The sequence below is a fragment of the Leuciscus leuciscus genome, assembly GCF_965113295.1.
Source record: "Leuciscus leuciscus genome assembly, chromosome: 10".
NCBI lineage: Eukaryota > Metazoa > Chordata > Actinopteri > Cypriniformes > Leuciscidae > Leuciscus > Leuciscus leuciscus.
Genome location: NC_138734.1, coordinates 5,781,708 through 5,806,800, shown reverse-complemented (window position 1 = coordinate 5,806,800; position 25,093 = coordinate 5,781,708). Strand labels below are relative to the sequence as shown.

Genomic DNA, 25,093 nt, shown 5'->3' with positions numbered 1-25,093 from the left:
GTCTTTCATGATTTCATTTTTATTTTAATCAATAATATATGAAATTTATTAGGTTTGCGTGTTTTCCAAAACAGTAGTACTGTATATTCTCACATGCAGTTCTCGAGCTCGGGAAAAACATATTTTAGATTTTAATCATTATTATTTATAATTTAGACTTAAAGGAACATTAGCAAGACAAAACACCTTGACTGGCAATTTTCAAAAATAAAATGCTACAAAAGTGAGGACCATATTCAACACAATTAGACCGGTCATAGTCAAGAATTTAGTGCTGACGATGAATTGTCATGCAAAATGATTGCGATTTAATTGGTACTTAAAATTTGATATAATAATACAAAAAATATTTATATGATGTAATATGTAAACTGATTAAACCCACAAGCCTTCATTTCGTATGAAGTGCTTAAATTTGATTTGTTTGGTCAGTGAAATTTAAACTGCACAATTATTGCAGTAATCTCAAATAATTTTGATTAGATCAAATAACCACATTCAGATGCTTAATCAATAGTTGCGAGAGACCAAGTGCAAGGAATCATTAGCCTTGTTCATGGAAGCAAAGACTGAAATGTTTCCTTGAGAGGGAAATGACTCATAAATTGTATAATTATAAAGTTGATTGTGTTTTCACTGTTGGATTTCAATTACAGAGATCATTTCTCAGGTCATATTGCTGAATCTGATTCTGTTGATTCTCACAGCACAGCTGGAAGACTTACACACACACACACACACACACACACACACACACACACACACACACACACACACACACACAGACAGACTCGCTCTCTGCATACTGCATCTACTTATTAAGTGTTTGTTTTGGAGATTAGTACTGGACAGATTGTGTGTGCAGGATCATGAACATGCCTTATAAGTTACACAGTATTTAACCACCTTTGATGCAGAAGTTGAGATTTCCAATGTATTTCCTGAATAAAAAGTGTGTGAGGGGTCAGCCTGGCAAGCGTAAGCAGCCGAGAGCTTTTCATTTTACAGGCCGACTTGTTCTCTCTGATGGAAGTGATGTTTCTTTAAAGAAGACTGACCTACTTTCCCTGCTTTATTTTCCTGTCTTGTCCTCTCCCTAGTGCACGCGCGAGTACAGTTCTTCAAGTGAGTTGGCCAGTGTTAGCGTATTGTACGTGTGATTTCCATGTTTTTAGCATTGTGTGTATTTTGGGTCTCTGTGGATTTCATTGCATCACTGGCTCATTGTCTGGTGGTTTCAGGATTTGGAGGGACTGACTGCGGACTGAATGATGGATGAGCACTTTGGGAGTGCTTACATCCCTTTCTTTTCACTCTCATCTACTGCCCTTTTCTCTTATATTCTCTCTCTCTTTCCTCCTCCTCCACATCTTCTGCTGTGGGAGTCCAGGCTTGTTTTCTGGACAAAATCTAATAATCTCAGGCTATGAAGAAGGAAGGCCTCTTCATTAGAGATTGGCTCTGCTTACAAATCAATGGGCCTGTCTACACACATGAGCCATCTGCACACACACACTGCCCCAATTCCACTGTGCTAGCCTGATGAAGGCTTTGTGTGTGTGTGTGCTCGCAAGTATTGGTGTACTTTTATTGCTAAAATAGTAGATGGAAAAGAGATGGAGAAATATGTAACATGTGACACAGATGTTGGTATGATGACGTTATGGTGCTTGTAATGAAAGAAGGAGATCTTTGGCTGAATCAGATGGAAACCCCCTCACAATTGATTTCTTGTCAGTCAAACCAGACTCGTTGTCAATCGAGACGGTTTGAATGTCATATGTGGGGAAGAAAGGCATGAAGAGAGTTCACTGAATCTCTGAAGAACCTTGCAAAGGTGTGTGGACGTCCATCTGTCACTGAACATAGACTATTTCATTCATTTAAAGTTTTTTTTTTTTTTTTTTTTTACTAAAAATTTTGTTGTTCCAAAACAAAAAGGAGATATTTTGAAGGATGTTCATGCTGGGTTTTTTCAAATGAAAGCACAATGACTCATTTTATGTTAATTTCCTTTAACTAATATGCACTAATATAAAGTGGGACCATATCTAAACTGACCATGGTCTGTAAAGCTTCAAATAGGTCAAAACATTTATCTATAGGACTCGTGAATCCACTGTGCAAATTGTTGTGTGAATACTGATTCAGTCATATTTTTGTCCAGAAGTTTCAAATAAATAAATACAATTCTCAAATTAGATGAAGCATCTTTTATTAGGGAAGTATTTGATCATTATATGCTGGTTATGTAATGTCTAAAAAAAAAAGAAGACTGAATGCATGATCTAAACACAAGCAGTATTTGTTTACACAGAACTCAGGAACGATACACATGAACATAACAACCTAACCGAACTGACAACGAACAGGAAGACACACAGGGCTTAAATACACTGCAAACAGAGGCACTAATGAGACTAATTAACTAGACACACCTGAACTCAAACTCTAATCAATACGTAACTCTAGTGACAAACAGGCAGTGGAAACTGAGGATCACAGAACCAATTAACACACTAGCCGCGTTTCCATTACCCTTCAAATTGTGCGAATTGAAAATACGCCCAATGGAAACACGTCAATTTAGTAAAACCTCCCATTTATCACAAAAAAGTTTTAACTCTCGCATGAGGAGGTTTTTCAGGCAATTTGAAAAAGAAAAATTTCGCAAAACTGCAATGGAAACAGTTTTTGCGCATTAACAGGTCACCTGACGTAGATGACGCGGTGTGTTTGGACAGAATACGAGACAGAGTTCTTTATTAAATTCATAAAAGACAAAAGAATTACAGGAATGATGGATTCTAAACCTCAAATAAATGCCACAATCAAGACCTTGAAGCAGATATGAGGGAGAACACCAGCCGCTCCAAGTATAATGGTCTTTCCTTACAATAATGCTGGGATAACACACATACACCGGTGTCTGAGATATACGTAAACCTACTAACATCCGTCGCCATGATTTTTGGAATGACTTATCGCGATTAGCGAGAGGAAAAAATGATGTTTTTGTCACATGACATCAGTTAATGAAATGCCATCATTTCGCAATCGTTTTTTGTCGACACTAAGAAAAAATCGCAAAAGTTTTGCGCAAATCTGTAATGGAAACGGGCCTATTGACAGCAAAACACAAGACTAGAAATACAGACATGAATGAAAACAAACATAAAACGTGACAATACCATAACCATGGTCTAAATTTACTCATCCTATGATAAATGATTTTGGTCATCCTCATCTGCTTCTGCCTTAGCTTTTTGATGGCAGAATTTTCATTTTTGGTTGTACTACTTATTCAAGTGAAAATATTACTCATATCTGAGCGGTATTTCTGTTCTTATCCAAGCTGAGGATTTCAGATGAAACTGCTTTAGGAGAAATGGGACCTCATGCTGCTAAAGGAATGAGGAGAGCAGAGAAGAAGAACAGAATGAGAAAAGGAGGAGGAGAGCTGCTCTCTGAGCCTCTTATGTCACCATCCCTGCTGAGTTTTTATTGCGTTGCCCAAGTAGGATTAGAGTCTGCATTGGGGAACAATGTGAAATCCACTCACTAAAAGCAACAAAGTGCTCAGATTGGAATTCACTGAGAGCTGTCAATCATTGTGCTAATGCCAGAGTCTAGAGGCCTTTTGGATATAATCTGTAACTCACGCAAACACACACAGGCAACTAGAACCTCCCATCGCCTGTCTTTCAGAAGATACCCATCTAGACAGCATTTTGGCCATCATCAACACAGTCTAATCAGAGCCTGAGTTTTGGCTTAAGAAGAATTTAACGATACATGCAGCATTCAGAATTTATGCCTTTTCTGTACAATACAAATCTGATACAAACGCATAAGCACAAGCATATTGGGACATCGAATGAGATCTTGGGCCTGAGAGGCTTTGACTCATCACTTGAACAGATGAGGATTCAGCAGATACAGTCACTGTTGACGCGGTTCATTAGATCAGCTTCATCTGGCAGGAAGAGAGAAAGAGAGAGAGATGATGTATGACACAAATAAAGCCCTGAATGTGGATGTAAAAAAGATACAACATCAGATTGTTTTCATAATGCGGGGTCGGATTCATTTGATACGAATTTAGCTTGATCTTCTGAGACTAGGGGAGGAAGCAGTAAAGCAATCCTATCAGACCAGATTGAAGCTTGCTGTTCTCAAACGCTGCCATTTTTTGTGTGCAATATGCATCAGATGTTCTGTATGGAAATGCCATCCATCGCTGAGAGTAGATCAAATGAAACGTGTCAGTGTAGACCACAGGAAATGTCTTTTTTTGTCAGCCAACACTGGCATGTCATGTGTGCATCTATAGCACAGACTCAGTTTTGTCACCACTGCCTTGGTGTTTGGCATGAAAATGCGTGTGATTAAAGATAGCCGCCTGGCTTTGATTTATATAACATGAATGCAATCATGATCACTCAATTGATTTTTATTATTAATAGATTACATGGTCTGTTTCAGCAAACCTCACATGCTTTACTAGCCAGCTGTCTTTCACCCTCTTCCTCCTTGACAAAGGTTTCCATGGTGACAGGAGTCAGTGGGGTCAGCACCTTTTTAAGGAGCAGCTGGGAAGGGGGAGGGACTAGGAGGTGCATGCCGTGAATTTTATTTTATGGGAGACTAAATTAACCTGTGTGCGTGTGAGGGGGCTTTTAGAAAATGGAGCTGCTTTACTTATTTAAGGGTGTTTGCTAAGTCAAAACCCCTCACTGTTATTATGGCCTCTTTTGACATGAGCTAGTAACGTCCATTTAGAAACCAGAACCAGAAAACAATAGTAAATGCTCTAGCAACCAGCCAGAACACTATAGCAACTGCTTGCTTTAACAACCAATGAGAACACCTTAGCAACCACCTGGCGATGCCATAACAACCACCAGAACACAACAGCAAATGCTTCGGCAACCAGCCAGAACACAGTAAGGAATAATTGACGACTGGTCATTGAATTATTAGAAAATAAATAATGATTTTCCAATAATTCAACGGGCCGGAGTCAATTATTCCGCTTATTACGGTTATCTCACCTCAAGACATTGTTCAGATGTTGTATTTTAAGACATTTGTCAGGTTTTTGTCCATAAAACGCTCTTGTGTGTGTAGGATTAGTTTCTTGCGCATCTGATCCGTTGCTAATTCCAAAACGTCATTTTAGAGCTATTAACGGAGGCTAGAGCCATTGACTAATGCAGACTAATGCAGTTACATTACACTACATTTACATTTAATAATTTAGCAGATGCTTTTATCCAAAGCGACTTACAAATGAAGAGAGCAATAGAAGAAGTCAAATCAACAATAGGGCAACAATATGCAAATGTCGTGACCAGTCTCAGCTAGATCAGCACAGCACACGTGGCAAGGATGTTTTTATATAATAGATATAGAATAGTAAGTGTTGGTATTATTGAGTCAAATGTTGGCGAGAAGTGACGAGAAGTGTCTTTAGTAGATTCTTGAAGATGGTTAAAGACTCAGTTAGAGAGAGAGAGAGAAATGAATCATAAAAGTCATTAATTACTCTCCCTCATGTTGTTCCAAACCTGTAAGACTTTCGTTCATCTTCGAAACACAAATGAAGATATTTTTGATGAAATCAGAGCTTTCTGTTCCTCCATTGACAGCTACACAACTGACACTTTGACGCTTCAAAAAGTTCATAAAGAGATCGTAAAACTAATCCATAAGAATTGAGCGGTTTAGTCTAAATTTTCTGAAGAGACTCGATCATTTTATATGATGAACAGATTGAATTTAAGCTTTTATATTCTCATATGTGACCCTGGACCACAAAACCAGTCTTATGGGTCAAATATTTTTTAAATTGAGATTTATACATCACATGAAAGCTGAATAAATAAGCTTTCCATTGATCACACATAAACATTTATCCACTCACATATCAGTTGTTGTAAACAGAATTTCAAGCATGCTTGCTTTACATGCGAGAACCAATGAGGTTCATTCTTGTGTTACGCATCATGTTTGAGCTTCAGCAAGAACCAATGAGGTTCATTCTTGTGTTACGCATCATGTTTGAGCTTCAGCAAGAACCAATGAGGTTCATTCTCGTGTTACGCATCACGTTTGAGCTTCAGCAAGAACCAATGAGGTTCATTCTTGTGTTACGCATCATGTTTGAGCTTCAGCAAGAACCAATGAGGTTCATTCTCGTGTTACGCATCACGTTTGAGCTTCAGCAAGAACCAATGAGGTTCATTTTGTGGCAAAAAACATGTAAATAATTTGTCTTTTTTATCCTATTGTTTACTATATTTATTTGCTTGGTCAGTGTCGTAGTGGGTTTTGGTTCTTTTGTTGTTGTTAGGCTTTAATGTCCTTACTGAAATCATTTGGCAAAGTGATATGAACATGTAATGCGGTCAAGACATGCCTGGAACCACTTTAGCCATGTAATGTGTTTCCCTGAAAATAATTAGAATGTTCGTCAACCAATCAGTTTCAAGCATTCAACAGCCCCGTAATATAAAGTGCAACAGTGTCCGCCCCCTTTTTGAGCAGCACCGGTTCCAGAAGTATTTTTTTCATAAATTTTTTCTCATAGGGATTTTAAAATAGTCTTTGTTAAAGAGGACCAAACCAATCAGCTATGAGGTGAATCACAACACTCCAAACTTTGATTTGAAGCAATAAAGTTTTTGAAAATCAGACAAAAAGGCAACGGTTCAAGACTGTGACCTTAACGGTTTTATTGAGGGCGAAAACTACAATCCCATGAAGCATTGCAAACCAGATTAAAAGAATTTCTAAATCAAATAAAAAACTATGGAGGAATATGAAACTACTCATTTACAAATGTTTATTATATGTATAAAAACATATTGCATATTACATATTACAAAAAGTTTATTGCAAAATATGCATATATATATATATGGTTTTTTTTTTTTGGACTCTCAATTTGCTGTAATGTACAGCATCATGGGTAATGTAGTTTTTTACCACGAATTCTGCTGTCAAACACGATTATTTTAAGAATAAGTTAAAGTCATGCAGGCTTACGGCTTCAACAGAATAAAATACCATCGATTGCCAACCTTGTAGCTTTAGCTTACAGTAGGGCTGTCTTTAAAGGTTTATAAGTTATCTTTCAAAATCCAATCGTAATCGTTTTCCAAACCCGATTGTTGCACTCTATAGCAAATGCCAAGCAAGCAGCTTCAACACTACAGCAACTGAGAGGCAGAACATTCACATTTTCTTCAGTCGAGTTTCTTTGTGTATCTGTGTTTTACATTTGACCTCGAACAAAACCATATAATTGTTTTAACTGATTAAGCAGAATTAAAGAGGATTTGTTATCCATGACAACTGCTTTCGTTTATAGTTTGAGTGAAAATCATGTTTTAATCATCTGTTACTCTGGTGAAACTTTCAACAGACCTGTGGTTTCATTATGTCTCTTCAGGGTGGTGAAGGAAGAGATTTCTGATGACAACGCCAAGCTACCGTGTTTCAACGGACGTGTTGTGTCATGGGTGAGTTACAGACTGTATAGACCTTCCTCATCTCAATTCTCCTGCTTGAGTTTCATTAACCTCAGAACGAAACAGGGCCGTTCATCTCGATGTTGGCGGTAAAGGTTTGATTAGAAAGCCCAGGTGTGAGGGAAGTGTGAGTCTCTGAACACGGGAGCTCGGAGATCGGTCAGTCAAGCGTGAGTGTGTGTTTGGATGCGTTAAATTGACCGCGTGTGTTTAGTGGTTAGCAAACATCTGCTCCTCCTCTGTCTGTCCCAGAGACACAGGAGAGAATATTAAGCGAGTTAATGGTATTTACACGCCCTTGAAGGCCACTGCTGGAAGGAGATGCTTCTCGAAGGGCCGTTCCCAAAGGAAGTCAGCGACTGATTACTTTCATGAAGGGCTTTTCATTCCACATGGCTGTTGGCAAAGCTTTCTTATGATGGTCAATTCAAGGGCTGCGTTTATGTCCAGTTTTTTATGCCCTTCCCTTGCTAACTTCCCACCGTTTCGTTCACTCAATGTATGTCATTGCTTATGTTGCACGAGTGCCCACTACTGGCAGAACCCTTGAAACGTGTTTAAATGGAAAAAACTATAAGCCCCCGATCACTTGGAATCTGCTTTGGGGCTGATTTATTATTTACAGTTTTTTTTTTTTCTTATTATTTTGTTTTATTCACCATTCGATATGCCTGTATGTATGCTTGGCCTGTTAAAAAATTAAATATAAACTAATATTAAATACTAAAATATTTATATTTAATATTAAAAAATACACAAACAAAGCAGTCAGCTTAAGGTATCTACAACAAGGATTAGATGCAGTTAAATGTCAAATTAATGCCAATATCATACACTAGAGTTGTGTGGGGTGGGGTAAATTAAGCGCAATCTGCTATGACATCACAATCATGGTGCATTGTGGTTTATGGATCTGCCTGAAGTGTACATGTTGAATAGACTCACTTCCTTGGTCAAGATCGAGGGGACTTACTAACATCATAGCAAAGTACCAAACCACTTCAACTGTTGGCATTCATGTATTTATTGACATCTCTGACACCAAACTGTTGCTATGGTTGTTACAATGTCAGTCATCCCATCACGAGTGACTCTTGTATTACACACACAGCGATAATTTAGGGGATTTAGTCTGGCATGTAAATGCACCAGTCTCTTCCAACGTGGCGTTTGTGAATGATTCATCAGTGTGTGTTACTCCATAGAGATGTGCTGATCCAGAACATCCTTTTCAAAATGAAATCAAGTCCCACTCTACACTTATTGGCATTGATGGTTCCATGAAGAACCTTTAACATTCCATTGCAAAAGGTTCTTCAGATTATTGAAATATTCTTCACACTAAGATGGTTTGCTACAACCCCCCCTTTGGAACTTTTATTTTTAAGACTATAGTTTTCAGTTGGACTTAGAAAACCTAGAAATATACACCTGCACACACACACACACACACTCTCTACTGGCACTGACTCATACCTGGCAGCACAATTTCAATGCTCTTGCATTCCACTGTATAATTTACAATAAAACACACTTACACATTCCCTATTATTTTTATTCTATAGTCAGTCAGACTCACACCACCTCCCTCTGATTGACTTTTTTCCAAACACACACACACCCTATTTTTTTCAGCCAAGAGAAACAAACAGTTCCTCATATGGATTGAAGCACACACACATGCACACACACACACACACACACACACAGAGCGGCTACATAGCCAGATCCCTGTCTCTCAAATCTCCCTTTCCACGGAGAAACACAAGGTGTGCTCTTTATCGCTGCTTTACTCCCTGCCATCTTCAGATGCGCTTTTCCAACGCGGCGGCCAGGAGACACAGGAGCCTGGAGCTGGGGAAATATGTGCGTCCTTTTACTGCCCCCGTTTCAGATTCACACCAGGAACTTTCCCATGCTGAGCTGAGCCTGTGGAAGCTTTCGGGCAGGGAGGGACTTGGCTCTGTCCGTCAAAGAACTTGCAGGCATGGAAAGAGAGATAAAAGTGTGATGGAGCGAGGAACATCTAGTGGTCAGAGCGGTACTGCACCACTTCCAGCACCTGGCAGTGCATATCAGCTGTTCATTTAGAGCTGTAAAACACATGGTTCTGTTAAAATGTGATTTAATATTTGGCATCCATCAGTTAGAATTAGAACCAGTGTCATTCCATTTGAGTCTGCCAACAGGAAGTTCCATAATATATTAAATTTTGCTGATATATATATAAATCAGTTCTACAAGATATGGATGCCCTCTTTAGACTAGCCTGGGCCTCATTTTGTACTTTCATTGAAAACCATAAATTTAACATTTATGTATTTGAATTGCAAATAAAATTTCCATTCATTTGGATTACATAAACTATATAAACTTATAAACTTAATGTTATGCAGATTTGTCAGTCATATATAAATGAGGTAATAAACGGGTAAGATTTCTGCACTCGTCATGGCTTAGTTTATTAACTAATAGTTTGCATTTATTCCAATTGCTTAGAATCAGCATTCATCTGTTCATTGTTAAAAAATGAAATGTATTCAATTAAGAAGTATGAACATGGTTAAAATATGGCTAGCTGTAAAAACACACCTTGTGTTTCTCCGTGGAAAGGGAGATTTGAGAGACAGGGATCTGGCTATGTAGACGCTCTGTGTGTGTGTGTGCATGTGTGTGTGTGTGTGTGTGTGTGTGTGCTTGTGTAATGTCTGTGTTATTGTTATTGTGTAAAAATATCTGCAAGGTTACAAAGCTCAAAGTCCACTCCATAGAGAGATATTTTATTTAACAGAATCCTCTTTTCAAGAACTACAACGGACGGCTCGTTTGGACTACAACATGATTTTTCCGTGCTTTATGAAGTCATAATGCTCCTCATTTAAATAATCCCCGCCCACAGAATACGCAGAAAAGCGGACGAGGCCTGGATGAGCTGCTATGTCAAAGAGACGCTGCTTTTTCCGCAACTCATTTGTTTGATCTTCCTATGGGTGACAAACTTAAAATGGGTACATTTATTTTAAACACTGTTCCTGAACATTATAATCCCCACGTTTATCTGTGCGCTGCACATTATACGAAGAACAGCTTCCAGAATCACACAAAAGCTTCTCCTGAAATGGGTCAGTTTCCACTTTGTTAGGACAATCTGTTGTTTGTGCAATGACAACTTGTAAGTATGTCTTATTATTTGTAGTTGCGTTTTCTATTGACAGTTCTAATTATATGTTTTATGTTGTAAACCTGGCAGCCTGGTCGCCTGGTAGCCAACATTAGTGGTGATATACTGTAGTCTTGTTTACTATAGCTTTTGTAAGCTCTCGCTTTTGTAAGGCTGTTCACTGCCCCATAGGAAAATTAACCATGTTTTTGTGATCGATTACTGTTTATATAACCAAAGTTTTCCGACAAATATCATGATTAAATGCTGGATAACATCGTACCTATAATGCACTAGAAAAACTTACCACTCTGAAATGTCCTGTGTAATCCGTGCTTGCAAAATCCGTGCTTTAAATCTGTTCTGGATGCTCCTCTTGTTCGATAACATTGTCAGGGTCTGAATCAGATTAGAAATTGGCGAAATATTTACACTAGAGCAGAACTCGTTGTTATGGAGGGGCGGGACATTTCACAAATACACGCTAAACCCTGCCAATCACCTCACACTTGGCCAGCTAACCAATCACAGCACATTTTGTATTTCGGAAGGAGGGGCTTCATCGAAACTAGAACTAAACGATGTGTTCGGGCCAAACTGGGGACAGAGGAGCTGTAATAATGTAAAATATGTGAAAAATAATGTGTTTTATGAGCAATCAAGCATGAAAGCATATTCTTGTACACCCCAAAAACAAAAGCAAGACTTCATAAAAGGGCATAATAGGACCCCTTTAAAACACATTTAGTTTATTAGTACTATTACAGAAATCTTACTTGTTTTAATTATGTATGACTGACAAATATGTTTTGAGCCCAAAAAAACCTGAGTTTGAACTGAAACCGGCTTCATGCAACAGACGTCTGGTACTTTTATTTGTGGGTTACACTACACAGTGTATTTGTGACAGGGAAGTGTTTCTGTTTTCTTAAAGCACATTGTCTTCTTCCATGTTGTTTGTGATTGAATTATCTAAGTGAAGTCACAGGGTGAGCGAAAAACACTCCTGAAATATCCCATGTATAACAAGAAGATTCAATCAGATTTAGGGTGGTGTTGGGACTCCAATGCAGCTCATTGTGGTCTCATAAGAGGCTCTCTGTTTGTCCAACAGGATGTGAATGCTCTCTTTCCAAGAGACTCTTAATGATCATTACTACAGGGTTCGTGGCATTCTGAATCATTTATTCCCCTCCTAAACTATGACATCCCTGCTGGGCCTTCAGAACTGCTGAGTTTAAAACATGGAGAAAAGCAGGCAATGCACTTTTAAATGAAGGTTAAATACAAGTTCAGCTCTATCAACACGTTTACAGTTATAATTGTACAATGGAAATCTTTTGCACTGGGATAAACACAATTTTCAAAGTATAGCCACAAAACTTAAATATCATACTCTACCATTCAGAGGTCAGTGATGTCTTTGTATTTTTTGGAAAGAAATTAATAGTTTTATTCAGCATTAAATTGATTAAAAGTGACCGTGTATAATATATATCATGTGTATCATGTTTCATATTTCCTTTTTTTTTTTTATTCATAAAAATGCTGTTCTTTTGAACTTTCTATTCATCAAAGAATCCTTAAACAAATGTATCACGGTTTCTACAGAAATATGCAGCACAACTGATTTCTAAACTGATAATAATAAGAAATGTTTCTTGAGCAGCAAATCAGCATATTAGAGTGACTTGAGTAATGATGCTGACAATTCAGCTTTGATCACAGGAATAAATTACATTTTAAACTATATTCGAATTGAAAACAGTTATTTTAAATTGTAATAATATTACAGTTTTTACTGTATTTTTGATCAAATAAATGAAGCCTTGGTGAGCAGAAGAAACTTAGTTCAAAAACATTTTAAAATCTTACCGACGCCAAACTTTTGAATGGTATTGTCACATTATGTTTCATTATCATGGACTTTTAATTTGTTTTCATGTTCATCATGTGTTCCTTTGTTCAGTTTTCCCGCTCCTCATTATTAGTTCACGTGTGTGTGTGTGTGTGTGTGTGTGTGTGTGTGTGTGTGTGTGTGTGTGTGTGTGTGTGTGTGTGTGTGTGTGTGTGTGTGTGTGTGTGTGTGTGTGTTACCCTGCCTGTTTGCCTTCCTTGTGGATATTTATCTTTAAACGTTGTGTTGGAACTTGATTCTTCTGTGTTCCTGAACCCACACATGACAGGTATTGTATACTGGTAAGTTAGCATGAGACATGAGGCTTATCAACCATGTCACAGATGCTGTAGATAAGCTAATTTCATCGTCTCTCTCTGTGTCTCTGTACAGCTGGTGTCTGCAGACGGCTCTCATGGTTCTGACGGAGGATCTGTGTGTGCAGACACTCAGGCCGATCTGCCGCCCCCTCTGGAGAGGACAGGAGGCATCGGAGACTCCAGACCCCCTTCCTTCCAGTCAGTAACCCTACAGCTGTGTGTGTGTGTGTGTGTGTTAGCTTGTTCCCGACAGACCAAAATAACGCAGATTCAATTGATATTAGTAGTGATGCACAAATTATTTTTGTACTGAAATTGACATTTTCATTTAGCTAAAAAAAAATGTAAAAAAAAATTTCCCATCAGAAGAATGTGGGAACCACTGCTAAATATTGTGTGTGATTTTATCCGATAGACACTCACTGGAGGTGGTTAGGGACCGGAAGAGCTCGGTGTTGACTCGCTCTCTTTATCCTTCAGTCTCAAAGGCACCAGTTTCCTCTAATGTGAGCTAATCAGAGCCCTAACCCAGAGAGCGCTAGCACGTCAATATCTTTAATGACATCTGCCCGATCACAAGAGGTGTGTTAAGAGGAGCTGTGCGAGTCTCAGAGCTGCGCGTTTACATTTTCCAATAAGCCGAGGACCCCATTACTTGTAAATCTTATCAACCCTACAGACCCTCATAGAAAGACACGCTCATCAATTTAGATTGATGTTTTACAGACAAAGGCATCGACTGCTTTAAGTGCTTGTTTTGATGGGAACGTGGAAGTGGTTAAGAAAGAGAAAGATGTGGTGGAGGTGAAGCATTATTAGGGCGGCACAGATAATCGAACTGTGTTATGGCCTTTGTTACACTGCAAAAGACAATAGTTTAAATAAATAACTAATAAATAAGTCTTTCATGACCATTTTTTAATACACTTAATTAGACTTAAGTGTGTTAAGTAACTTAAAAAGTGGACTAGTTTGACTTTAAAGTCCATTTTAAATCATTTAGTTGTTTTAACTAACAAACTAAAGCACATGGAAAGTACTTGATTAGTATGTGTTATTCAGGATTACTTTTAAAGTGAATATATTTTAAATGTAATAAATTGCAACTTTATTACAAATGTAATTCATATCTGTCATTTCAAATATAATTACAAATATATTTAATTAAATATACATGGCATAGAAGAAATTATATTAAAGTATATTTTAGTTACCATAAATGCTTCAGCAGTGCACTTTAACCATAAATATAAAGATGTACGTAAGTCCTACTTAAGTGTGTCAAAAACACTCTTCAGCTAATTTAACTTCAAACTATAATACATTTTCATTTAATTGCAAATAACGGATATATTATCTGTTTGATTTCAAAGGTGCATGTGGTTCATGGCTTTATTCTTTATTGAATTTAAAAAAAAATCCCTATGGAGAAATTGAATGAGAAAAATACTTCAGGAACCCAGGCCGGTTATTGTTGCGCTCTATTGTGATTTTAAATGTTTATGATTTCACAGTTCAAATTTCACACTCAATGTTTGTCAAAATAATACCAATTTGATTTACTTTGACAAAATCGTGCAGCCCTTTTTATATAGATTTTGATATTTGTTGTTTTGCTGCCTGTATCAGTGTGTAGCCCTCCAGGCTTGGAGTTTTTCCCACAGGTCTGTTTGTGGCATTGTTGGTCAGTAGGTCTCTTTATCTGCGTGTAACCACATGTGTGTGCATAGTTGTTTGTCCTGCTGGTGTTTCCTGTCTGTGTGTGTGTGTGTGTGTGTGTGTGTGTGTGTGTTTCCTGTTCTGTCTGTCAGGCAGCATGACTCCCCTCTGTGAGAGTGTGTGAGAGTGTGTCCAGGTTAATTAATTATTCATGCACTGTGAGTGAACACAGCCAAATGTAGTTAAGAGTAATACAGCAGCAACCTGTGAGCGCCCTCTGCTGGTGATCCTCTCACACAGAAGCTGTGCTTTACCCCAAAACACTTCAGATGACATTTATGCTGGCAAATCACAAACTGGAGCTGTCTTTAAATCTCAACTTTCTGAGTTGAGAATGGTTATTTGTGATCATTTTCACTGTGAATGTGAATGTCAACTGTGAATTTTACTGTACATTGTACGATTTTGTTAATACATACACATTTTGTGTACTTTAGTGTGTAATACAGCTGTTTGTGCATGTAAACTGTCTGGAAAGTTACAAAGCACAAAGACAACACAAAAGGGATTTAATCTCATCCTGAAACGCCTTGTTTGTCCTGCCATCATTTCTGTGACTATAGCCCTATTCGGACGGGATTAACTTAAGGGTAGATGGAGTAATGTAATTTTACCACAGGACGTCTGTAATATTAATGGCCAATTCACACGGGATAAGATATCTCACTAAAACTAGCAGAAGTGGGAGAGTAACTCGATTTGCACATCGCCGTCACTCTCCTGTCGTCATGTGTGTATTACACTGATTCCTGATATCACGTGCGCAAACACATAACCTATGTTTATAAAACAGTTATGTCCGGTCGAACGATGTATTAATTGACTTCAGATTGGATTGTGTTGGTAATAGGCACTTACCTAACGCTAAAAGATGTTTCGTGCCTCTAACAAGTGCTTTCGATCTTCTTTCTGATCTGAATGGTGTGTGGAAAACACTTGAGTTTTGCCACAGACTCGTCCCAGCATCTAGAACGCAACTGAATGCTTTTTCAAGCGTCTCCATACTTGAAAAACCACGGAAAACTATTTTAAACAGAAAATTACGAAATATTTACGTACATATTTACAGCGGGTCTATTCGCACAGGATTAGTATTACCTGAGGTCATTTTTCCAGACCTTTTTACTGAAGGTAAAAGTCGCCGTAATCTTTACTTTACGTCCGTAATGATTACTTATTCGGACGAGACTAAAATCACTTTGAAGCTCTGGTAATTATTACTTTACCCCACCTCTCCATGTTAAACTAGTCCTGTCCGAATAGGTCTTGATACAGTATAATACTGTTTACTGCTGCCCATGATGCTTCGGGAGCTGAAACCTGATTATGGTAAGGGGTGTTAAATTTCTGGCATGTGATCTAAGCGGTTGACCAATCACAACAGACTGGACCAGCTGACCAATCAGAGCAGACTGGGCTTTTTTAAAAGAGTTTTTAAAGACACCGGAGCTAAAACAGAGCGTTTCAGGCAGGTGAGAAAAGGAGCTGCAGCAATGTTCAGTATGAGAAAAATAATGTTTTTATTTATATCATGTAAATGTGTTCTAAGACTCCAAATCTAAAATAATTAACTTGTAAATTAGCAGGTTCTTTAAAGCAACACCAAAGATTATTTTGTACCTTAAAATAATGTTTCCAAAATCGTTTCAGTGGTTCATCAACTCGTAACAGGGTGAACGGCACTTCTGCATTTCGCTTTGCGACCCTCTATCGGCTATAACCGCACTATGCAAGTTTGCCAGATCGGGTAGCGGATCTGTAGTTCGAATGAGACATAAGAAACTACAAATTTGACTTGCTTTATGGCAAGCGTTACTATAGCCGATAGGTGGAGCCTATATAAAAAATAGCAGTTTCTGATGTCGCAATACATCATACTTTAATAAAATCATGCAACATACTTTACCTTGTCTGTGGACATCGTTATTTCCAAAGCCGGTGCTGGATAAACAGCGTGCGTGCGACGGTAGGCTGCGTAGTGCAACAGCGGTAATGGACAATTCCGCTTCCAACCTGTAGGGGGACCGAAGAGGAAAAGTGCTGTGGTGTTGCTTTAGGTAGAACCTGTTCAGAAATGTTGTTCACAGATCACTAGCTTATCTTTAAAAAGCCTACAAGTGTGAATTGTGTGTGTGTGTGTGTGTGGCATGTGTCACTCAGCGATGTGTGTATCACTGCCTGTCTTCTGAACACCCAGCCTTCATCTTTCTTATTTCTGCTTTTCATGCAGTGCGAATGCCGCAGGAAGTCAGGATGACCTGGGCGACGACACCGAGCCTGAGGTCGGTCCATCGCTGCGAAAAGACAGAGACCGAGAGAAGGACAGAGAGAGGGAGAGAGAAAGGCCTCGTAGGAAAGATGCACATGACCATGGTGAGTTTCCCCAGGTCTGCCCTGGCTGTTTTGTGAGCAAGGCTTGTTTGCTGAGTGTTGTCTGCTGCAGGAGGCCGGTTGAACGGTCACTCTCGGCCGGAGCGCAGGCAGGAGACCGCAGGCTATGAGAGCTCGTCCACGCTCATGAGCAGTGAGCTGGACACCACCAGCTTCTTCGACTCCGAGGAGGACGACTCGGCCAGCAGGTGAGACTTTCAACAGACCACATCATGAAAAACAAGGATTTTTCTGGCTCTTTTAAAGTGGAAGTCTGATGTAGACATTATGTATGTAGACTTTCACAATGCAAAGCTCCTAGTCCATCCACACAGTGTTTATGAACACTCATCAACAGGGCCATTAAGTGAAAAGAATTTCCTGCACAGTTTTTTCTCTGCTTTCATGCAGCCATTAGTGGAAACAAATGGTTTTTTTCCTCTGCCGGTTTACTATTGTGGTATCTATGATTTCTAATAAACCCACACTTAAAATGCACGTTGGTCAGTCAGACTGTACAGAGAAAAAGCAATCTACTCTACTATTAGCACCTTGAGAATTGTTTGCATTGTCAGATTATTTTTTAGGACAATAAAGCAGATTTAGCCCCAATTCACAATATTGTAATGCATCTGGCATTGTCTTTCTCATCATGATGATTTTCATTACACTAATACAATCTGTTTAAAAAAAAAAAAATGTATTACAGTAACCATGATGTATACATTAAAATGTTAATAATAGTAAAATAAGATATATGTTCATCTTTATTTTTCATGTTACTGTAATGAGAATGTACTTCACATCACAGTAATGAGAATTATGGGGCAGAATGATGATGCGCTTGATGGGCCTGAAAATAATGTAAAAATGCAAAAAGTCCTAGCAGTTTATGTACAGTATTTTTGCATAAAGATAATCAAATCAATCATTAAAAATATTTAGCATTTTTACTAAATTTTAAGGACAATTAAGCTTAAGCTTAAACTATTCTGGTATTTTTCACATGTACAGAGGTCAGTATTAACAAAGGTAATTTGCATGTAGGCGTGTTGAAATTATACAGACAGATTGTAAGAGTAGAAACTATTCATGTTAAGTATAGAATATGGCTCCTTTAAACACAAACGTATCTCCTCATGAAGATGACTTAATGCACATTCAAATCACATGCTCTGGAAAGCCAACACAAAGCATGGTTTTCCATGGTCTGATACACTACCACACTAATTCAAAGGATTGGATGGTAAGCATCACATGACTATCAGGTCCAATCAGAGCTGAGAGGACTGTTATGTGCATTATATGTGCACAAAAGACACTAAATATGATGTTTTGAAGATTCATCTGTGATGCCACTGCAGGTTCAGCAGCTCTACGGAGCAGAGCACATCGTCACGTCTCATGAGACGCCATCGGCGCCGCAGACGGAAACCCAAAGCACCCAGGATGGAGAGGGTGAGACTCCTGATAAACATTGTGTTTGTGTCCGGCTATCAGTGTTGAACTGTCTCTTTAAGTGTGTCCTCACCTCTCGCTCTCTTTCTCTCTCGATCTCTCCAGTCCTCATCGTTCAGCAGCATTACTGACTCCACCATGTCTCTGAACATCATAACTGTCACATTAAACATGGGTGAGTATGTGCACATGTGTATCTGTGTGTCTGCCGTCAAACATGCGCCACTCTTTTGAAGACAACATGTCATCAACTATCAGCAATGAGACAGAAATGTAGAGCAGGACTTCAGTTATCAGACACAGGTTGCTAAAGCTAAATATTAGAGAATGCGCACCAAATTAAATAAAAATAAAAAACTTAAAGGGATACTCCACTTTTTTTGGAAATAGGCTCATTTTACAACTCCCCCAGAGTTAAACAGTTGAGTTTTATCATTTTGGAATCCATTCAGCCGATCTCCGGGTCTGGGGGTCCCACTTTTAGCATAGCTTAGCATAATGAATTGAACCGGACAAGACCATTAGCATCATTCTCAAAAAAATTAACAAAGAGTTTCGATATTTTTCCTATTTAAAACTTGACTCTTCTGTAGTTACATTGTGTACTAAGACCGACGGAAAATGTAAAGTTGCGATTTTCTAGGCTGATATGGCTAGGAACTATACTCTCATTCCTGCGTAATAATCAAGAAACTTTGCTGCAGTACCATGAGTGAAGCAGGCGTAATGATATGACGTAGCGCCTGCCGCCTGATAATAGTCTACAGAGCTGGGGACTATTATCAGGCGCTGCGTCATATCATTACGTCCAAAATCGTTACCTAAGAATTACAAAATGTATGCACACTGGGGACTGTTATTTGTTTTGTTTGTTTTTTGTTTGTTTGTGTGCACTTTGTACACATTTTTGTTCATCACTGAATAAATATGAACTAATTCTTTGACATTACATTTTTGCTATTGGATCTATGACAGCAAAGTTGCAATGAAACGGAAGTAGGTTTCTTCCAAGCGCAACGGCTTATTGAAAAATAAAAATGTAGGGTGGGATTTGGTTCTATGCATTGGTTGCTCTGAGTTGCAACCTTTGGCTCGTGGGTGTGTCGCTCCAGCCAATAACGGCGCATGTCAGGGCTGGACTTTATCGTCCGTGTCTGAAGCTCGAGATCCAGAAGCCCTGCTAAAGGCTAGGGGCCGCGTTTGAATGTACAAATGGTTACTGAATATTTCTGCATACTTCACCTTTAAAGGTACAATATGTAAGATTTTTGCATTAAAATATCCCAAAATCACAAGGCCAGTGTTTTATATTTTGTTAAGTTGATTACTTACATATCCCAAATGTTTCCAACTATTTTTAAATCGTGAGAAAATTGCGATTTTTAACCAAGGAAACGGGGCGTGTGAGCAGGGGTGAGCTGGGAGTCGCCACCGCATTACCCTCGGTTTCCGCTCGTACTGCGAGGAGTCCTGGACAAATGCAGAAGTTGTAGTTGTAGCGTCTATCAAGCAACAAACGTTAGCTTGTTTCGTGCAGTCGTTATGGAGCACAAAGACAAGTCCCATAAACGTAAACGTCAACGTACGGGTATTATTGCTTTAGGTTTGTGTTTAGGTTATTGACATTGTTTATCACGTCTGGTGTTTATGGCCATGTAAATAAATATAGCATGTGTTATACATAAAGATTAATCCGTATTTTGGCAAATGATGTGGGTATGTTCGAATGTAATTGTTTAGAACCCGTAAAACTGCGCAGCGTTATCACAACAATGAATTTCGATTCCCGTCTGACTGATTTACATCCACGGTGGAGTTGAAAACGACAGTTCCCATCATTCCACGCTCCTTCACATCGTCATCAAGCTTCGCCGTTGTTGTTGTTTGGAATGTAGCGCCCTCGAAAATCTTGCATATTGTACCTTTAAGTAGACAACATTATGGGGAAGTCCTGCCTATGTAACTAGAGAGAAGTTTGTCATTTTTACCAGAGGATCCAGTTATGACATTTTTATTAAACATTAAAAGGTAAATTAAAAAAAGAAAGAAAGAAACATGTGCACGGATGAATTTTTCACAATAAGATCTATATCATGTATTTAGAAAATGCCTTATGTTTCTTTTAATTAATTCTTCTTTTAATCATACGAGATCATACAAGAGGTTGAGGATGTTACTAAATTTTAATGAAAGATTCTGAAAATAAAAATTGTGAATAGTGTTTTACAGCACTCTCATTATACTAAATCTCCTCATCTCTCCATTTTGTTTTTCTCTCTTGCTATAGAGAAGTATAATTTTCTGGGGATTAGTATAGTCGGGCAGAGTAATGAGAGAGGTGATGGAGGGATCTACATCGGCTCCATCATGAAGGGCGGTGCGGTGGCTGCTGACGGACGCATTGAGCCTGGTGACATGCTTCTGCAGGTCAGTCACTCTGTCATGGTCTGTTTTGGCTGTTTCTAAGAGATTTCTAAGAGTTGCTTTTGTGTTGTAGGTGAACGATATCAACTTTGAGAACATGAGTAATGATGATGCAGTGAGGGTGCTGCGAGAGATTGTCCATAAACCTGGGTAAGAAGTGGATGCTGTGATGTTCGCTTCTCATGTTACGGGCTAGATGATATTTATATCAGCACTGACGTTAACTTATGATCGCGCATCTTCACGTTTACAGGCCCATCATACTGACTGTGGCCAAATGTTGGGATCCAAACCCCCGTGGCTGTTTCACCCTCCCAAGAAGTAAGAGAGATACTGGGTTACAGTGCTGTTCAAGTCAACATGAAGTGGTTATCGCAACCATTTCACTTTCACAGTTAAACTACTTTCTTTTACTGTTCTTGACCTTTTTGGTAGCAAGTGACCAGGCCCGTTGGCTTCCCCTGTGTTTGTCCAGGTGAGCCGATCCGTCCCATTGACCCTGCTGCCTGGGTGTCTCACACGGCCGCTATGACGGGGGCGTACCCAGTGTACGGTATGAGCCCTTCCATGAGTACAATCACCTCCACCAGCTCCTCCATCACAAGCTCCATTCCAGAGACTGAGCGTAAGTGTTTATCCACCCACCCTTCCCATAGTCCACCTCTGCTGTTCCCGCTGTCTGTCGCCAGAGGATGACTTCATCTGCCAGTCCACTGCTTACTGTGTTTCGATCGTAGCCCTTATCAACTGAGTGTGTCAAATGAAATTGCATTTTACAAAATGGGGTTGTACATTTGTTTGAACATACTTTTAAGATTTGAAGCACACTACAAGTGCACATTGATTACGATTAAGCACACTTCTTTTTCTCAAGGGAAATTAAATGTGTAATGTTTGAGAAATCAGAAACTCTTCTCAGATCAGTTGGTAATGGCTACAGCACCTTGATGTTCTCACGGAGCACATCTTTGTAACTCTCCCACATCTGTGGTCTGCTCTGCACCTTCTTACTGTCTTTTACTCCGCAGGGTTCGAGGATTTCCATCTGTCCATCCATAGTGACATGGCAGCAGTAGCCAAAGCGATGGCATCGCCAGAGTCAGGCTTGGAGGTGCGAGACAGAATGTGGCTGAAGATTACCATCCCAAATGCATTCATAGGTAAAACTGCACCCTCATTATTAAAACTAATCTGGGCGTGGGGTGGAAATACCACCAAAAATTTAAAAAAGTTCCTCTTTCTATCTGTTATCTATATTTTTCCATAATTTTCAGTATCTATCCAGTTTACAGCCAATTTTGTATTTGATTTGATTGGTAACAGCCATAATTGTTCTGAATAATAATTAATTTCAAAGAATTGAAATATTTGACATAAATGGATGTCACCATCTATGGTGGTGTTTTTTTAAATCTCTTTTAAAAGAAATTAAATGGAAGTAGCACCAGATTGTTTCTTCCATATTGTGCTGTACATCTGAGCGTAACGGATTAGCGAAAAAGGCCAAATGTAGGCGGGACTTGGTTCTATTCATCAGATTGGATGATTGATTGGATGTTGAAATGTGGGCGTGACACTCAAAAGTGGAGGCAGATGAACATGAGCTTTCCAGGGTGGATTTAAGTGACTAATGATTGGGGAGTTCCTGTGTGTGTCACCAAAGAGAAGGCGTTTTCACCAGAAGATCTTGTTATGACATTTTGATTAAACATTACAAGGTTAAAATAAAATAAATGAAATGTATGCACCGATGAATTGTCCACTATAAAATAGATAGGGTGATTTTTAACATCATGCCCACTTTAAAGATGTAATTTTCCAGCACCGCATCACTTTTTTAATTTTGAAACATCCACATACAAATGTATTTAGACATTTAAAGGGATCTTTTACTTATCTCTGGGAGTCCATATAATGCAAGTGAATAGGTTCTGAAATGTCGACGCTCCAGAAAGCACACACAGTCATCGTTACATTAATCCGTACGACCCATGTGGAAGAATCAATGTCTTCTGAAGCGTGTTGTGAAGCTTGACAGTCCACTGCACTTCTGCTTCACTTCTCACGTGAGCTTCACAACGCGCTTATGTTTACAACCCTTAAAAGCACATACGACAGTTGGACAAAAGTGATTGTTTATTTGATTTAACATATTACTATTTTTCTTACATACAATTATCGCTTTGGTTTAGAAGACATTAATTCATCCAATGGGGTTGATGGGTTAAAACAATGATGGCTGTGTGTATGTCAACTTTCGTACATTATTTAATGTACATTATTAAAAATCTTTGTTTGCATTCATAACTCATCTAAATGAGGGTGAGTAACTGATGAGAGAATTTGTATTTTTGGTTGAGCTATCTCTTTAAGAAAGATAGTATACCTTTCAAGCACCAAAACATTACACAAATGTTAGGTTTTTAATTATAAAACAATAGATACGCTGTTCAAAATGAAGACAGACAGTATTTGGAGGGTTTGTGGTTGTTAATGTTGATAGTTAATGTGATGAATTACACCTGTGCATATTCTGCTAGGACAACAGTTTCTTCAAAGGTGAAATATTAGTTTTTCCTATCAGGTTCAGATGTGGTGGATTGGCTGTATCATCACGTCGAGGGCTTCACTGACAGACGGGAGGCACGCAAATACGCCAGCAACCTGTTAAAAGCCGGCTACATCCGCCACACTGTCAACAAGATCACCTTCTCTGAACAGTGCTATTACATCTTTGGTGACCTCTGTGGCAGTGAGTGCATGATCTTTAGATCTTAGATTTCTCCCCACTCTTTCACGTTGAAGCATCTTTTATTTATTCATTTGGAGTAAACTCTATTTCCCTCCTGTTTGTTCCTCTTCTCTCTCAGATATGGCCAGTCTCACCTTGCATGACCATGATGGTTCTAGTGGGGCGTCTGACCAGGACACTCTGGCCCCGTTGCCTCACGCTGGGGTGGCTCCCTGGCCTCTCACCTTCCCTTATCAGTACCCGATCCCTCACCCGTACAATCCCCATCCAGTGCACGATCCCACATACAGCTTCACTGCAGGGGGCGGCAGCGCCGGTAGCCCTCACAGCGAAGGTGAGACTGCATCCTACCTGGGGGCTTGGGGCAAAAATACCAACAAAATATACAAAAATGCCCCTCAAATTCAAAATAAGGGGACAAGTAATGCCTCTATACAATTAAACTACATTTATTATGACTGTTGCGATTAAAGTGAAACGTAAAAATAAATGAAAAGTGTCAATTGATTCTTCAATTTCAAAGATTTCTTATTACATGGGTTTTTGCAGCGTTGAGCATTATAACCAATCACATGTTTCTGTATGAATTCATTGGCCAATCAGACACATTTAGATTAGTAGTGATTAAAATGAAATGTAAAAACGAATAAGAAGGGTCGATTGTGGCATTACATTTAGATCTGCTCACAATGCATCAAAAAAGTTTTCTTTTTACGCAGTTTTTGAAGCATTATAACCAATCGCACACGTTATAACCAATCACAATCACAGCATTATAACCATAATATTATATGAATTTTCATAATATTTCAGCCTTACCCTGTAATGAGTTACTGTTTTTATTTTATTTATCATTTATATACTTTATGTAGGATATTTAAAAGTACATTGATCCCATAACATTATGCAATTGTTGTGTAAATGCATTGATGCCAGCAGCTTTAAACAGTCTTTATAAGTGTACATAAAAATGCCACGTCAGATGCAGCTTCTGTGCCAACTTGACAAGGTAAAGATGGCTTTTGTTGATGTTGATCAAATGAGTTACAAACTAGTACCCTGATTGATAGTTCAACCAAAAATGAAAATTCACCCAAAATGTCTTTCTTCTGCTGAACACAAAAGAAGATATTTTGAAGAATGTCGGTAACCAAACAGTTGATGGACCCCATTGACTTCCATAGTATGGAGAAAAAATACTATGGAAGTCAATAGGTCTAAAGAAACTCATACAGGTTTTGGAACAATTTGAGGGTGAGTAAATGATATGGGTTCATTGCTCAAATTTAAATATTTTACAAAAGAAAACAGCACAGATATATTTAATTATAGGTAATTATTTTTCAAAAATGCCCCAGAAAATCACTTTCGGATTGCAAATAATCCTTATCCTAACCCTGCACTGAACTCTTCCACCCTCATGCGTTCATTGGGCGAATTCAGTGATGGAAAAACCAT

General features: G+C 38.7%; 1 protein-coding gene across 1 annotated transcript in view; it reads left to right on the top strand.

Annotated features, from left to right (window-relative positions):
* dvl3b (dishevelled segment polarity protein 3b) overlaps nt 1–25,093 on the top strand; it is a 32,324-nt gene that overhangs the window by 5,580 nt on the left and 1,651 nt on the right. Inside the window, exons 2-14 of the mRNA XM_082182198.1 lie at nt 7,457–7,526; nt 12,986–13,110; nt 16,862–17,004; nt 17,075–17,210; nt 18,366–18,459; nt 18,565–18,634; nt 20,747–20,886; nt 20,957–21,033; nt 21,137–21,204; nt 21,359–21,508; nt 21,912–22,043; nt 23,468–23,635; nt 23,754–23,969. Coding sequence (XP_082038324.1) covers nt 7,457–7,526; nt 12,986–13,110; nt 16,862–17,004; nt 17,075–17,210; nt 18,366–18,459; nt 18,565–18,634; nt 20,747–20,886; nt 20,957–21,033; nt 21,137–21,204; nt 21,359–21,508; nt 21,912–22,043; nt 23,468–23,635; nt 23,754–23,969 — 1,589 coding nt within the window. The remainder of the gene's footprint in view (nt 1–7,456; nt 7,527–12,985; nt 13,111–16,861; nt 17,005–17,074; nt 17,211–18,365; nt 18,460–18,564; nt 18,635–20,746; nt 20,887–20,956; nt 21,034–21,136; nt 21,205–21,358; nt 21,509–21,911; nt 22,044–23,467; nt 23,636–23,753; nt 23,970–25,093) is intronic.